Source organism: Rhea americana, unplaced genomic scaffold, assembly GCF_003343005.1.
Source record: "Rhea americana isolate MKP2758 unplaced genomic scaffold, rheAme1 scaffold_332, whole genome shotgun sequence".
NCBI classification, from domain to species: domain Eukaryota; kingdom Metazoa; phylum Chordata; class Aves; order Rheiformes; family Rheidae; genus Rhea; species Rhea americana.
Genome location: NW_028186460.1, coordinates 626,643 through 640,968, shown reverse-complemented (window position 1 = coordinate 640,968; position 14,326 = coordinate 626,643). Strand labels below are relative to the sequence as shown.

At 39.9% G+C, this 14,326-nt stretch overlaps 1 protein-coding gene across 2 annotated transcripts in view; it reads right to left on the bottom strand.

The window, feature by feature from the left end:
- The window catches only part of SAMD3 (sterile alpha motif domain containing 3), a 49,055-nt gene that overhangs the window by 5,887 nt on the left and 28,842 nt on the right, over positions 1-14,326 (bottom strand). For both annotated transcript variants that reach the window (XM_085311130.1, XM_085311129.1), the window contains exon 6: positions 12,062-12,229. In XM_085311130.1, coding sequence (XP_085167256.1) covers positions 12,062-12,229 — 168 coding nt within the window. The remainder of the gene's footprint in view (positions 1-12,061; positions 12,230-14,326) is intronic.

The following is a 14,326-nucleotide window of genomic DNA, read 5'->3' as shown; positions in this document are numbered from 1 at the left end:
ACTGTAAAAACTAACCACTCCTGCCCCCTCCTTTCTTCCTATCTTTTAACTATTTATCTATGCAAGGACCTTCCTTCTTACCCTGTCAGATTATATCCTTTAAGAGCCTTTGAAAAGCGTGTGATGAAATCTCTTCTAAACTTCAAGTAAATTATATCAGCTGGATTTCCCTTATCCTCATGGTTGCTGATTACTTCAAAGAACTAAAAATTTATGAAGCATGACTTTTGTTTACAGAAACTTTGTTGATTTTTTTCCCAATAAATTCATCTCTTGAGGCTGCATTACAGTTCTTGCCAATTTGGCCAGTAAAGATGGTAGGTTTTTTGGTCAATATGTTCCCTAGCACTTCCCTGAAACTTTTTTAAAAATGGCGTAAAATTAGCTACCTCCACTTCTCTAGTAACATGTTTTATGAGAAGTTGCACATCACAATTAGAAATTTGGCTACTTTATCTTTCAACTCCTCTGGAAGTCTCCACAAATATCATTTGATTCTGGGAATTTGTTACTGTTCATTTTAATGACTTAGWCTAAGACAGATCCCCTGACATTGCGTCTCAGGAAAGGTTCCGCAAGGTCTCTCAAATTCATCTGAGAACCCAGGCAAAAAAATCTGTCTGGTTTTTCTGATGTAGCCTTCRTTCTCTGAGCACTTCTATAACCTGAAGAGTTACCTTGAGCATTCCACCTTAGCTGTGGCAGGCATCTTGCTTCCAACCTGTCTGAAAAAGCCTTTACAATCAGCTCTAAGATTTCATTGTAAACAGTTCCTCAAACTGTTTGGGGCCTCCTTTCTTTTATTTTTTGCATTTAGTTTCCTCAGATTTATCTATTTTATTCCTATTTGCCTCCTTTGGACACAGGTTCGGCTTTTTGAAGGATGTCTCTTTTTCATCCCCCCTGCTGTTTAGGTTTTTCAGCTTTCTTGTCTTTCTAACCAATGCCTGAGATCAAGCAGAGATCATATAGCTAAGAATCAAGGAAACCACTTTGAAAGAAACCACTAGGAGTTATTCTTAGTGATAATTCTCTGGTAACACTTGCATTCATATATCCAATTGTTACAACTGTTAATATTCTGACATTCCTTTTTTTAAAATCAAAATATTGATCAAATAAAAATGCTTTGCAAAGCCAGCTACATCAGTGCTTACCTTCATCAGGCAAACTTTTTTCCAAATGAGGTTACAAGGTAGTCTTGACAGGTTCTATTTTCCATGAGCCCAAGCTGACTGATGTTAATTACCTTCCATTAATTCTTCAGTAAGAGCCACATATAAACTCCTGCATTATTACTGAGTATTACTACCAGGTTGAAAGGCTTATCAAATTATTCTACTTACCCTTTTTAAGTAATGTGATCTTAGTCTTCCAGTTGTGAGGAATGTCCACAACTGTTCAAAGAAAAACTTGTCTATCTATAGAATAATTAAGAAATCAGTTCTGCATTTTAACTTGATATGCTTCCTTAATCCAGACTCATATTCCAATCTGCCCTTACTCAACAAATTTTAATAGTCACAACAATTTGAAGGCTATCTTTTGCAAATATGCTGTGGCCTCATAATTTGATTTTGTTTGCCAAGTCAAGAATGTGTCCAGAAAAATGCAAAGGAAGAAGCAATTCTGCTATTCTGCTAAATCTCCAGCAGACCAGTAACAGTCTGAACTTGGGAGGTTTTGCTGCTATCATATTGTCATCACCACTAGCTCCCTGCATCAGTATTTGKTATTTTCTACTATCTGATTTATGTTGGTTACTGACTCCTTGCCATTCCAGTAGTCACACATCTATGAATGGGCCTTTTTGCKGATTTATTAGATTTAAATTTTCTACTCGAGGCAAAAGCCAGTTTGAAATCTCCAACTCCAAACAGCTTTATTGCTACTGACTTCTCTCTCTTCTGTGGGTCTGCTTCCAAGACTCCTGCCTGTAGAGCAGGAAGTTGTTTAGCCACCTGACCTGAAGCGCAATAGCTCATTTGCGGAGAGGCAGTCACCTTCAGCTACTTACTTGCAGAGGCAGCAAAGTAAAACAAACTCMATGTGGTGCAGTATAACCACAGACAAACCGACTGTTGCTTGGAAACAAATGCCGAGGAGAGTAAGTTGTGACCTTTACTCCATCTTATCTCCACCTTCCTTGTCAAGGCAAACACAGATATAGGTCAATGGACTTTCCAGACAGTCTGCTCTGTCCTCAAGAGCTAGTTTAGTTAATGACATYAATAATTAGCTGAATGACTCTATATTACATTTTTGTAAGCATTAACAGTAAGCTGCATGTCCAGGCTGATGAATGGTTTTGTTAGTTATGAACTTTAAGCTCTTTTAACATAGCTTGTTTAAACTAGTACAATATATAGATATACATACACACCCAGCCATAAAATGTATCTTAATATTTCAGTACAGTAAGAACAATCTACAAAGTCTGTACTAGCACCTTTTGGATACCAATTAACGAGAGTTTTCTGCTGGCCTCATTAAAGCAGCTATTTCAGAGATTACTTCTTGTTTATTAAAGTGCTGTAGAAGCTTAACAAATATTTCCAAGTTTATGCATATTAGAGCAAGGGGATGGTTAAGCAAGATGTAAAACACTAGGAGGGCGCAGACTATTTCTTGTAACAACAGATCAAAAGAATGCAGAGTTGTAGGGTTAGCACTGAAGACCAAAGCTGCTATGCTTCTGGGGACTCTCTGTCCCTGTACACAGTGGTTTTAATACAGTGACAGGTCTGTGACTTTTATATTTAAGTACTTAGTTCTTCTGTCTCTGGACAGCTTCATTACTGTAGGATTATATAACAATATACTGGAATAATATAGTGCTGCATATATTTATGCAACACTAATATGCAGTGCCACATAAATGCAGATTAGCTGATAATCRAGAGGACAGGTGTGTTGCATCATTACATGTTTTTAATTCCAATTGATTTAATGCAAGCAGCATATATTTATTAATCAAGAGCAGAACAGAGCAGTGGGATCTCACTGGTACATTAAGCCTAATGGYAGGGATTGTCTTTGGCAAAAAAATCATTGTGGAGTAAAAGAATACTAAATTTATAGATGTTTGTGGGTGAGTAGAAATCTTCATATTCAACTTTGCTAAAAGTCTAAAGGGAAAAAGCTTTCTGATTTATGCTTTTTCATTATTTCTAAGTATAGTTTTATTCAAACACAAGCTGAAGGTTTTTGATAGAAGTGGAAAATTTGGCATCACTTGAATTTTACTTTAACATCAAAAGAAGTTTTTGTTTCTATTAAAAAATAAAAAAAAMCTGCACTTGCAGGAAAATGTGTTCTGTGCACAACTGGTTTATAACTGAGTTTTCACCCTCAAACCTCCTTCCTATTCTGCAAATTTGCCTTGCTTTCCAGTGAAGTGCAATAAATGAACATTAACTTAATTGCACCTAACTGCACAATTCACTTAGAATGCTTTTAAGTTTTTTTCTTTTTARTTTGTGAACAASGTGATTTTTTTAAAGTAAATGAAAAGGTGGCCTTCTTTTAGGGGAAAGAATTTCTCTCTGTGAGATACTATTTTACATATATTTTAAATCTTGTTGGAGAATGATTTCAAGTGCAATCTTTTAAGTTAATTTTTTACTTTGCTGGTATGGACAGGAATAGGGTACAGAGAGCTGCTAACAGAACTGGTATATCAGGCTAGCACATTCTGATTTAGAGAGAACTCTAGATCCCCTCTGTGTTAACCATCAAATCAAGAGAGCTAGTTACAGCACAACAATATCCCAGGAAAATTGTGAAAATCAGGCTGAACCTCAGTTATTTCAATAAACTGCAGAAAAGCAATCCTGTCTAGACTGAGGCCAGATCATTACTAAAGATGTCCTATCCCGACGTCCCCCAAAAAGGTWATGCTAACAAATAAACAGGTGTGCAGGAGGAAGCTGAAAAAAATGTCTAGCCCTTCAAATGAAGCATCCTTCATTCCTGAGGTCACCCACTCGACTTCCTCTACCCAGACTTCAATAATGTAGCAAGTAACATCCGTTTGCCTTGTAAGGAGAACATTAGTTAGTGATCTTTAACTGTTTGTCTATTTCTCTGATTTGACAGTGGGCATCCTGAGTGAGTAATTTAATGAGTTTCCTTTCTTAATAATAAAGGTTTAATTTAAAAAAAATCTCTTATCTGGAACAAACATGACAATGTACCTCAACTCCTTTAAAAAACAAGCTACTGAGAACAGTCTAGAGTGTCTGTTCTTTACCAACAGTAGATGAGCCCGTTTCCTCACTCCTGGAGTTCTAAGGTAAAGCCAGAAATTCACTTTTTGTCACAAGCTCATGAGAAATATTGCAGAATAGAGAAAAAAAGTCAAAAGGTTGTGGAAAGAAAATTAAGAGGTAAGGAGAAGATATCTGGCACTGCAGGTCTGTGTAATCTAGATCATAGCCTAAGGGATGGTCCTGACAAGGCTCYTAGCCCTTCTGATAGGTTCACATGCAACAGCTGACAGCAACAGGGGACATATTTGTAACCTCCTTGATACCTGCTGGAAGAGCAACACAGCAGGGCACAATTAATCCAGGAGGTTTCTGGAGTACACTGATGACAACTTCTAAATACAGGTGATTGAGGAGCTGACAAGGAGAGATGCTCTGCTGGACCTCATGTTTACAAACAAGGGAGAACTGGTTAGGAATGTGAAGGTTGGGAGCAGCCTTGGCTGCAATGACCATGAGATGGTAAAGTTTAGTTAGGCTCCTGCAAGATGAAGTGTGGGACAAAAGGTAGGATCACAACCCTGGTCTTCAGGRGAGCAAACTGACCTGGTCATAGATCTGCTTGAAAGAATCCAACCCAGAACCCAAAAGAGCTGGCTGATGTTTAAGGATCGTCTCCTCCAAGCAGTGGTTCATCCTAATGAGCAGRAAATCAACTAAAGGTGGCAKTAGGCCTGCATGGATGAACAAGGAGCTCCTGACAAAACTAAAACATAAAAATGAAGTTACAGGAGCTGGAAGCAGGGACATGGGATCCAGAAGGAAGAGACACTATCAAATTGTGCAGGGATGGCATTAGGAAAGCCAAAGGCCATCTGGYGAAGGATGTGAAGGGCACCAAGAAGGGCTTCTACAAGTACATAACTAGCAAAATAAGAGTAGGCAAAATGTAGGCCCACTGCCGAATGGGGCAGAGGCCCTGGTGACAAAAGACACAGAAGAGGCTAAGGTACACAATCCCTTCTTTGGCTTGGTCTTTCCTGGCAAGGCCAGCCTTCAGGAATCCCAGGCTCCTGAGACTACAGGGAAAGTCAGAAGCAAAGACAACGTACCCTTGGTGGAAGAGAATCAAGTTAGGGAACCTTTAAACAAACTGGACAAACCCAACAAATCAAAGTCCATGTGACTGGATAGGGTGCCATGAGAGYGGGCTAATGCCATTGCAAGGCCACTCAACTATCTTTGAAAGGTCACRGCAACTGGGGGAGGTTCCTGAGGACTAGAAGAAARCAGATGTCACCGCTAACTCCAGCTAGAGGCCAGTCAGCCTCACCTCAGTCCCTGGGAAGGCAACAGAGCAACTAATCCTGGATACCATTTCCAGACACAAGAAAGACAAGAAGGTGACTGGCAGTAGTCAGCATGGATTTACAAGGTGAAATCATGCTTAACCAACCTGGCAGCCTTCTATAATGAGATTACAGGCTTGGTGAATGAGGGGACAACAGTGGATGTTAGTTATCTCAACTGAACAAGGCTTTTGACATTGTTTCCCATAACATCCCATAAACAAGTTAATGAAGTATGAACTAGGTAAGTGGACAGTGCAGTGGACCAAAAATTGGCTGAAGTGCCAGGCTCAGAGGGTTGTGATCAGTGGCACAAGATCCAGCTGGAAGCCAGCCACTATGATACTGGGGCCAACACTGTTTAACCTAATTAATACTAATTAATATTATAATAAACTCATTTAATTAATGACCTAGATGATAGGACTGAGTGCACCCTCAGCAAGTTTGCAGATGACACAAAACAGAGGACTGGCTGATAAACCAGACTGTTGTACTGCCATTCAGAATGACCTCRACAGGCTGGAGAAATGGGCAGAGGAGAACCTCATGAAATTCAACAAAGGCATAAAGTCTGGCACCTGAGAAGGAATAAGCCCATGCACTAATGCAGGCTGTGGGCTGATCAGCTGGAAATCAGTTCTGCAGAAGACCTGGGGGTCCTGGTGCACAGCAAGTTTAATATGGGCCAACACTATGCTTTCATGGCAAAGAAATCCAACAGTATCCCAGGCTGCATCGGGCAGAATGCTGTCAGCAGGTTGAGGGAGGTGACCCTTTCCCTTTACTCAGCACTAGTGAGGACACATCTCTAATGCTGGTTACAATTCTGGGCTCCCCAAAAGAAGAGACATGGATCTGCTGGAACGCATCCAGTGAAGGCCCATGAAGATGATTAAGCGCCTGAAGAATCTGATGGTACAACGAGAGACTGAAGAGAGCTGGGGCTGTTTAGCCTGGGGAAGAGATGGCTCAGGAGGATCTTATGTGTATAARTATCTGACAGGAGGATATAAAGAAGATGGGGCCAGGCTCTTTGCAATGCTGCTCAGTGACAGGACAAGAGGCAATGGGCATAAACTGATTCACAGGAAATTTCATCTGCATATAAGAGAAAAAAAAACCTTTTATCACTGTGATGGTGGTCAAACACTGGAACAGATTGCCCAGAAACATTGTGGAGTTTCCATCYCTACAGATGAATATTTTGGCTGTGCCTAGGCACTCTATTTGGAGACTTTTAACCTTCACAGCATTAGAGAAAAGGGGCATATTGCTCCTGTTTCCCCTGCACACAGCATGCACAGTACAAATGGGTGCTAATGCTGTACCTCTCAATAGCACCCCTCAACCATATAGCTGAGCCAACAGAATTTGTATTTCATGCCTAAGAAGTTAATCTTTTCAGATTTTTATGGACATTTGGTTTACCTGTTCCCTTGTTGATGCACTTTTTTTCCCCCTCCTCTTTTCCCACTTGTAATCTCCTAACTCTGTTTTCTTCTTTCCAAAGCATTGCTTCAATTTCCAGATCACAGTGAGCATAAAGCCCACAGGGCAGGCATCTTCAAAGCACCAAAAAGCAGCAACTTTCCTCATCATGATTTGTCTCCTCACACTCAGCCCTAAGACCAACCCCAGAAGTTTAAGCAGACTGCCAGCTTGTTATCAGTCTAATCACAGCACTAGGTAACAGACTGTATGAGGAAGGGGTAAAGGCAATCAGGATCAGGTACTTTGTGCAAGTAAGTTTTCCTGGCCTGATTGTTGATTCTGCCTCCAGTCACCCAAGGTGATCTTAATGCAGATTTTGGCCAAATTCAGGAAGACCATCATGCTGTCTTTCTAAAACCTCCTTCCATGTGATCGCTTAAGCCAGGAGGTCCAACCATTCTCTTTGAGGCAGGTTCTATCCTAGATTCTCATCAAAGTGAATCTCAGCCTTAGGCAAGAGTGGTCTCAGTTGCTTCACCACTCTTGTGCTGCATGCTAGCACCAAAAGAGGCACATATGGTGCCACACCTCAGTTCCCACTTAGCTGGCTATTGGACCAAAGGTCTCCTCAGATTCTCATCTGTTCCTCTTAACAGAGGATTTACACCTTCACCTCTTTCAACATCCCTGATTATCTTCCTATACAGAAAAAATATCATGTCCAACTTTATGAGTTTAACTTTCTGGAGAATTCTTCTGCTTAAGTACTTTCTAAGTAAGTACTTATCAGAATATTTCTTATCTACATCCCATAGTCAGGGAAAGGAGACAGCCTGTTGGCACCCCTTTTGTAAGTTTTCATGATGTTATTTCCAGCTCTGCTGCATGTGGCAATATGACCAATTACTTGCAAGTATCCACTGCTATCTTAAGCAACATCTTGTCAGAGCCTATTCTGTCTTTTCACACCTAACTCCAAATTTACCTGTTGCACGACAGCTTCAGAGAAGCCCTGACAACCTCACCAACTGGCAGTCATGGGATATAAGAAATTAGAGGCATCAGCAAAGGGACTGTACTCAACATCTATGTTTCTGTTTAAGATTACGGCTCTCCCAGCCTGTTACACCCACTTAAAATTCACATAACTTAAGACATCTTTAGATAGTGCCTATGCTGACATTTTTTTTTCAGACAGCAGCCAGAATGGATAGAAGGAGYTTGATACAGTTGCATAGGTACAGATATTTAGTGACATTTGAGATGTTCTAAGGGTATCCCMAACATCCCTGGATGACACAGGACCTATGGAAGGCCCATAATCTTCTAGATTGGCAGCTAGAGGCCACATARGACATCTAAGGGCATCTTAATGTCTATCTTCGGTTAACTGAACTCATCATGAAATTACACTTTGCATGGACAACACTGTTAGCCTAGCTGCATCACCCATTATGTCATAGGTGCATCTGTCCACTTCATCCMACATTCTGAGCTTCCAATAGGGAAAAAACAACCAAACAAACCACAGCTGTGAGTAATCTTCATTTTTCAGTTCAAGACTGACATGAGTCCAAAATTCTGAAGTTTTGAAAAGGACACTGCTCTTTGGTCACTACCTTTGTAGTGGTAGAGGTAGACTAAACTGGTGTTTGAACCACATAGCCTCATCTTRCAGAGGCCAGTCAACAGTTCTTGCTACACTTCCCTTTCCCATCACTGCTTTTTGGAAATCCTCTGACCAAACATGCAGATTAAGTGTCCAATTATCCAATTCCTTCTATCTTCCTCTCTCATGATCCTCCTAGTCTAGGTTTCTCCTGTGACAACTGGCTAGTCTGAGGGACTAAGTCCAATAATTCCTTAGGGCAGAGGAAGGGCTTTATCATACCTTTTTGATGCTAAGAAATGAACAAGGAGATTAATCACTGGATGACAGCCTTGGCAGCAGTTTTTACTATRGCTGCAGCAGGGAGACTGATTTTTACTTCTTGTTTATTTTCACAGTGTAATCACCCCCTCTCTTAGAGAATACTTGCCCTGTTTGCAGCAGATCAAGATTGTTATCATTACAAAGTGCTCTCTTCTGGGTTACCACAGATCCAAGGTATTTGCCCAACTGTGGGAAATGACTGAGGGAAGATCTTCCTTTCCCTTGCAGACACTTTACTAATTAAGGAGGCTTTCCTGAATAAGTTTTGAATATCCCTGGATAGAGAGGCTCTCATTAATGTGTATGCCAGGCACAGTACAGACATGTTTCAACTTGATTAATATTTGTAGAGCATCATTCCAAGCTATTCCTTCCTCAGGACTCCAGTGACAGACACCTTCAGCAGAGTCTACTAACTCTATACTAACGGTCCTGGGCATTGCACTTGCTCAATAACTTTCTTGCAATGCAAATGCAGTGCAAAGAACTTTGAAGCTAGTCTGCTCATTAACCCTGCTTGAACATAGTGCTCTGTAACAAGCAACACATCAGCAGATGTTTTATAGGAAGAGAAAGCAGGATGCTGTCCCCGCTAGTTGTTCTCTGGAAGCAATGCCCTCGGGGGAGGGGGGGGGAGGCAGAGAGCACTTATGCTGCATTCAGAGGAGCATGCCTCCTGGCAGGTAGGAGAGCCTGAACTGACCAAGGGGCAAATATCATCTGTGGTCTTGGGAACATCCCAGAACACTACAGTTAGTAAAAGCAACTGGGTTTTTTTACATGATGGTCAAGGATTTTGTCAGTAGTATTTGCAATATTATTCTTTTCATGTAAAAACAAATGCCAGCTATACTAGAGATGCATTTCCTATCAGTAGAAAAGAGCAAAACCTTCTTATAAATCTCAATACTAACAATTCAAGATTATACCATCACAAAGYGTGTCACATGAGTTACAACTGTTCAGAAACTAGACCTCAACACAGATATCAGCTATGCGGTGGGTAAGTAGGTCACATATTTGGAACAGATGTGCTCTTTTGTCTGCTCTGTTTGCCAGTTGGCTTTGACCTATAATGCCTTAAATGTTCTATGTCTGCCAGTCTAAGGGAGAATCTCTCTCAGTATGTGTGGAGATACAAAGGAGCCAGGGGTCCTCGACTGATTCTTTGAGGGTCTCCTTAACTTGGAATTCATTTCCCAACCTTTTAGCTTAAATAACCCTGATGGGCTGGCTTCTAGCCCACACAATCGATCTGTTCTTCCAGCCTTCGGAAAGGGATGAAGGCAAAGGGATTTGGCTAATGATAATTTGAGTGTTACTTGGTTTTGCCTGTGGCTTTGGCTTCCAGACTAAGTATTTATTTTCTGAGGTTAAGACTTTGTTTAGCAGTTCAAACTTACACAACAGAGTCAGTGCCAAGGACAAGCAGAAAGGTGTCTGTTTGTTCCTAAAAATACAAAAGACAAAACTCACACTAAACAAACAATTTGTTCAGCTGTGCACATTTGCAATTTAATGACAAAACTTAGGATTCAGGCCAAACTCATCCAGTTTCAATGGAGTAACACATTTAAAGCTAAGAAAGATACAATTTCCTCAGTTTTCTGCGAACCCTTCCTAAACTTTCCTTAATAGGCTTCACAAGTGTTAAGTTCTTACACTTGTATTTCCCTGCTGTTTAGCATACAGGAAAAATGAGAAAAGGGAAGTAGCTTGTTCAGGGGAGATCTCAGCATTCCTTCACCTCCTTCCAGCTTAACTCTTATTCACTTGTAACATTAAGGCCAGTAGGAAATGCTTAGGACTCTAGAAGAGATGGAATGTATTTACTTTTCAGTTTCTTAAACAAGCAAGAGATGGCTAGTAATGGTTTGGGCAGTGCAGTAAAAGGAATGGTGATTCTTAATTTACAGTGCAGACACAGAGCGGTGCAGTTGCACCTACTGTACAGTAAAAGGAAATAGCATGCAGTTCCTACAGGATCACTGCCAACCTCTTCTCAACTAGCTGATATGACAAAAAAAAAAAAATCCTGCATTTGCCATTTCCAAGCATTAGCAAGTAAAAGATGAGTGACTTAATGCATGCATGGAAAGGGCAGCCTATGGTTTCTCCTTTACTGTATGTTACTGCATTACACTCAAATTAAACATTTCTTATTTCATGCATTTCGTAAACCTTTCAATTACAGCAGGCAAAAAGAGGGAGAGTTGTTTATTCCTATATACATTAATAACAAGGGGATAAATAGAGTATGCTAAAGCTTTTAAAAAAGCTGCATGCTTTTTTGATAGAAAACTACAGGTATCTGCAAACAGAGGAGTATGACTTAGAAATGCATTAAGCAGAAATACAGTTTTGCTCCCCTAAAAACAGACATATATTTGTAAACAGTTAGAAGGACGGATATATGTAAACTGACATTGAATACCTGATTAAATATCATATTCTTAAAATTGCTTAAATTATACCATATTTTAATTGCAGCACTGAAAAAAGTAGGAAGAGAGTTGGTAAAGCATAATTGAAACCTTAATGCATTTATGAAAGCATATAAATTAGTATGTTTCAAAACACTCACTGGACAGTAATACCTCTTCAGAATTCTCAARCTAAAGGAAAATACACAGAGACACTTAATGAATGTATACATGCACTTCCTGTATAACACACATCAACACAAACTGTTTTTAATAYACCAAAAAAATGTGACGGTATGATATATATGACTTTTTTTTTTTTCCTTTTTAATACCAGCTCGGATACGACTTTGGGTTGTTACTTGTACAGATATTTCATCCCTTAGATGTAGTTCTCTATTTTTCATTCTAATTGGAAGTAGAATGGGTATACTGCATTTAAAAAGGAAAAACAGAATTTTACATCTGACTGGCAACAAGTAAAAATGACAACAAATATGTAGGGCATCACATTATCAAGTTTAACTCCATTGTTGACATTCAGTTCTCCAGAATGGAAAAGGTCTAGGGCCTGGCCTCTTTCATTCTAATAGAACAAACCATTAAGCTTAAATGCGATTAGATCACTTTATGCTCCTTTTTACCGGGGAGCAACTTATTGGCAACAGCAAAAGTTAGAAGGCACAGAATTCAAACAAGCACTAGAAATCTTACCTCTATCTGCAGTTGCATGTCAACATGTTTGTTTTCAGCAGATAAAGATTTCCTGGTCTGTCCTCGCCTGTGGCCAAATTTGCATTTGTTCCTCAGAACTTGCTCATCATCTTCAATGGGTCTCCGCACATATTTGAAGCGATCCTTAAGGGCTCGTTTCCACAGCAACTGCATGGGGGGGGAGAGGGGGAGAAAAAAATAAAGAAAAAAAACCTGTCATTACTAGCACCTTCCAAAATTTGCGCCATTCCCAAGGCAGGTCACTTCCTTTTATCTAACTCTACTTCGAAAAGAAGCATTTTTCCACTTGATGGGAAACAATTTGTTAGATGGCATCAGCTCACTGGTGGCACAAGGTCAGATGGAAACATAGGTACCCATGGTTATATCACTCTGTGGCAACTAAAGAGAGGGGCTAGTGGCACTTGCACAGTTAAGGACTAAGGTAATTTAATGTAAATGTCAGCTGTATCCAGTCTAACCAGCACTGTCAGTGAAACTGCTGTTTACTTTCCTTTCCTCACCCTTAATTTTGCATACTTCCTTCATGACATCAGGTCATGAAACTGTATGGTGAATCAGATCAGCTGATACCACAGAAAATTAATGCTTTTTTTTCCTCTCCATCAGTGACAGGATGTGACTGGTTGTACAATTGTTAGATCTAATACAAGGAAGCAGGAAAGATCCCCTTTTGCTGGGAGCCTGCAGTTACACTAGATCAAGTGTATTATTAAACTGAACTTAAAGCTACTAAATTAAGAGAATCAATTAAGTAGGTCCTAGTGTTTGTGAGACTCTTCAAGGAGTGTAAATCGTAACTTTAAGGCAGTTCTACACTACAACTGGATGCAGTCCCTATTTAATGGAGTCACTCATCACCACGTGGTAGCCAAGAGCTGTAGTGTATATGATCCCATTGCTTCTATTACACTTGTATCTTTTCCACCTGGGAACCAAAAAATCAAGGTGCTACTTCTGACAGCTGGATGGATGGGTAGCAACTCTTGTACATCCTTACAGACAGAATGGCTTTCACCAGCAATACCCAGCTGTGTATCTCATGGAAGGAACCAACAGAGATAACTACAGACAAACTGGGAAGTAGTTACTAAACAAATACTATTAAACAGTTTTGCAGGCAAAACCTGCAATTGTGAATATTGAAAATGTTTTGTGAGATCCTTAAAAGCATCTGATTTTATTTCAGTTATTGAGGGTTTTTCAACATGTGGGTGGAGATATTAAACAGAAGAGTGACTGTAAATGACAGAAACTAGCAAGAGTTATTCAARTAACTGTTCCCTCATTTTCTCAAATTGACTCCAATCCAAGCTGAGCCTATACTTACTAACATACTAACCTAAACCACAATATAAACAGAAGAATGATTACTCTAGATTTTGTACTGAAATAGCATCCTTTATTAGTCATGGTCACATTATTTCAAGTGTCAACTTCAGTCTATTTTTATTAAACCCTGTTTTACACCAATCAGCACAGTATCTTTCTTTGTAGTGGCAGTCTGCCATGCCAGCCTTACTCACCCATGAGATACAGATGGCAGGTTTGCTCCACAGAAAATTAATTAACGTAGTGCGGTTCTGTCATTCCCCTGCTGAAACTACCACAGCTCCCACCTCCCAGGAGTACTAGCCAACTCAGGGAAACTGGTCCTTGGTCCTATGAGCAAAAGCTACACTAATGGTGAAGAGTGGCAGCTGAAGATATATGAGAATATAGCTCCTGCAGCTTTAGCCTCACCTTTTCTTGGACTGACTTGGCCCAGTCAAGGCAGATGTGCCCTTCCCAGTTTGGCAGCTTCTGCCACCCATCTATGGTCTTTTACAGAACTATCTTCTCACCAGTTATGATATCTGAACATCTGAGAACTGCAAAGGAAACAAACCTACCTGTATTCCTAGTACATAAACTTCTGACTTCCCTTCGGGCAGAATGAAAGTGATATACTCACCAATCTGAACTTAAAAGATTAGAAATAAAAGAACAAACTGTTCGTTCAGTCTTCTCACAAGGGTATTTATAGCCTCAACTTGAGTGTTAGGGCCAGACTTGCCTAGCATTTTCAAAAGCAGTCAAGTAAAAACATTTTGAAAATCCCACCTGATATCTGCTTAAACCCTTAGATTCTTAAATACCTTTAAAATTCTGACCCTAAGTATTCATATTTTGATGCAAATACCCCAGCATTGTATGCCTGGGGAAAAAAATGGAGTATTTTTATTCTTTAAAGCAGGTAAAAAA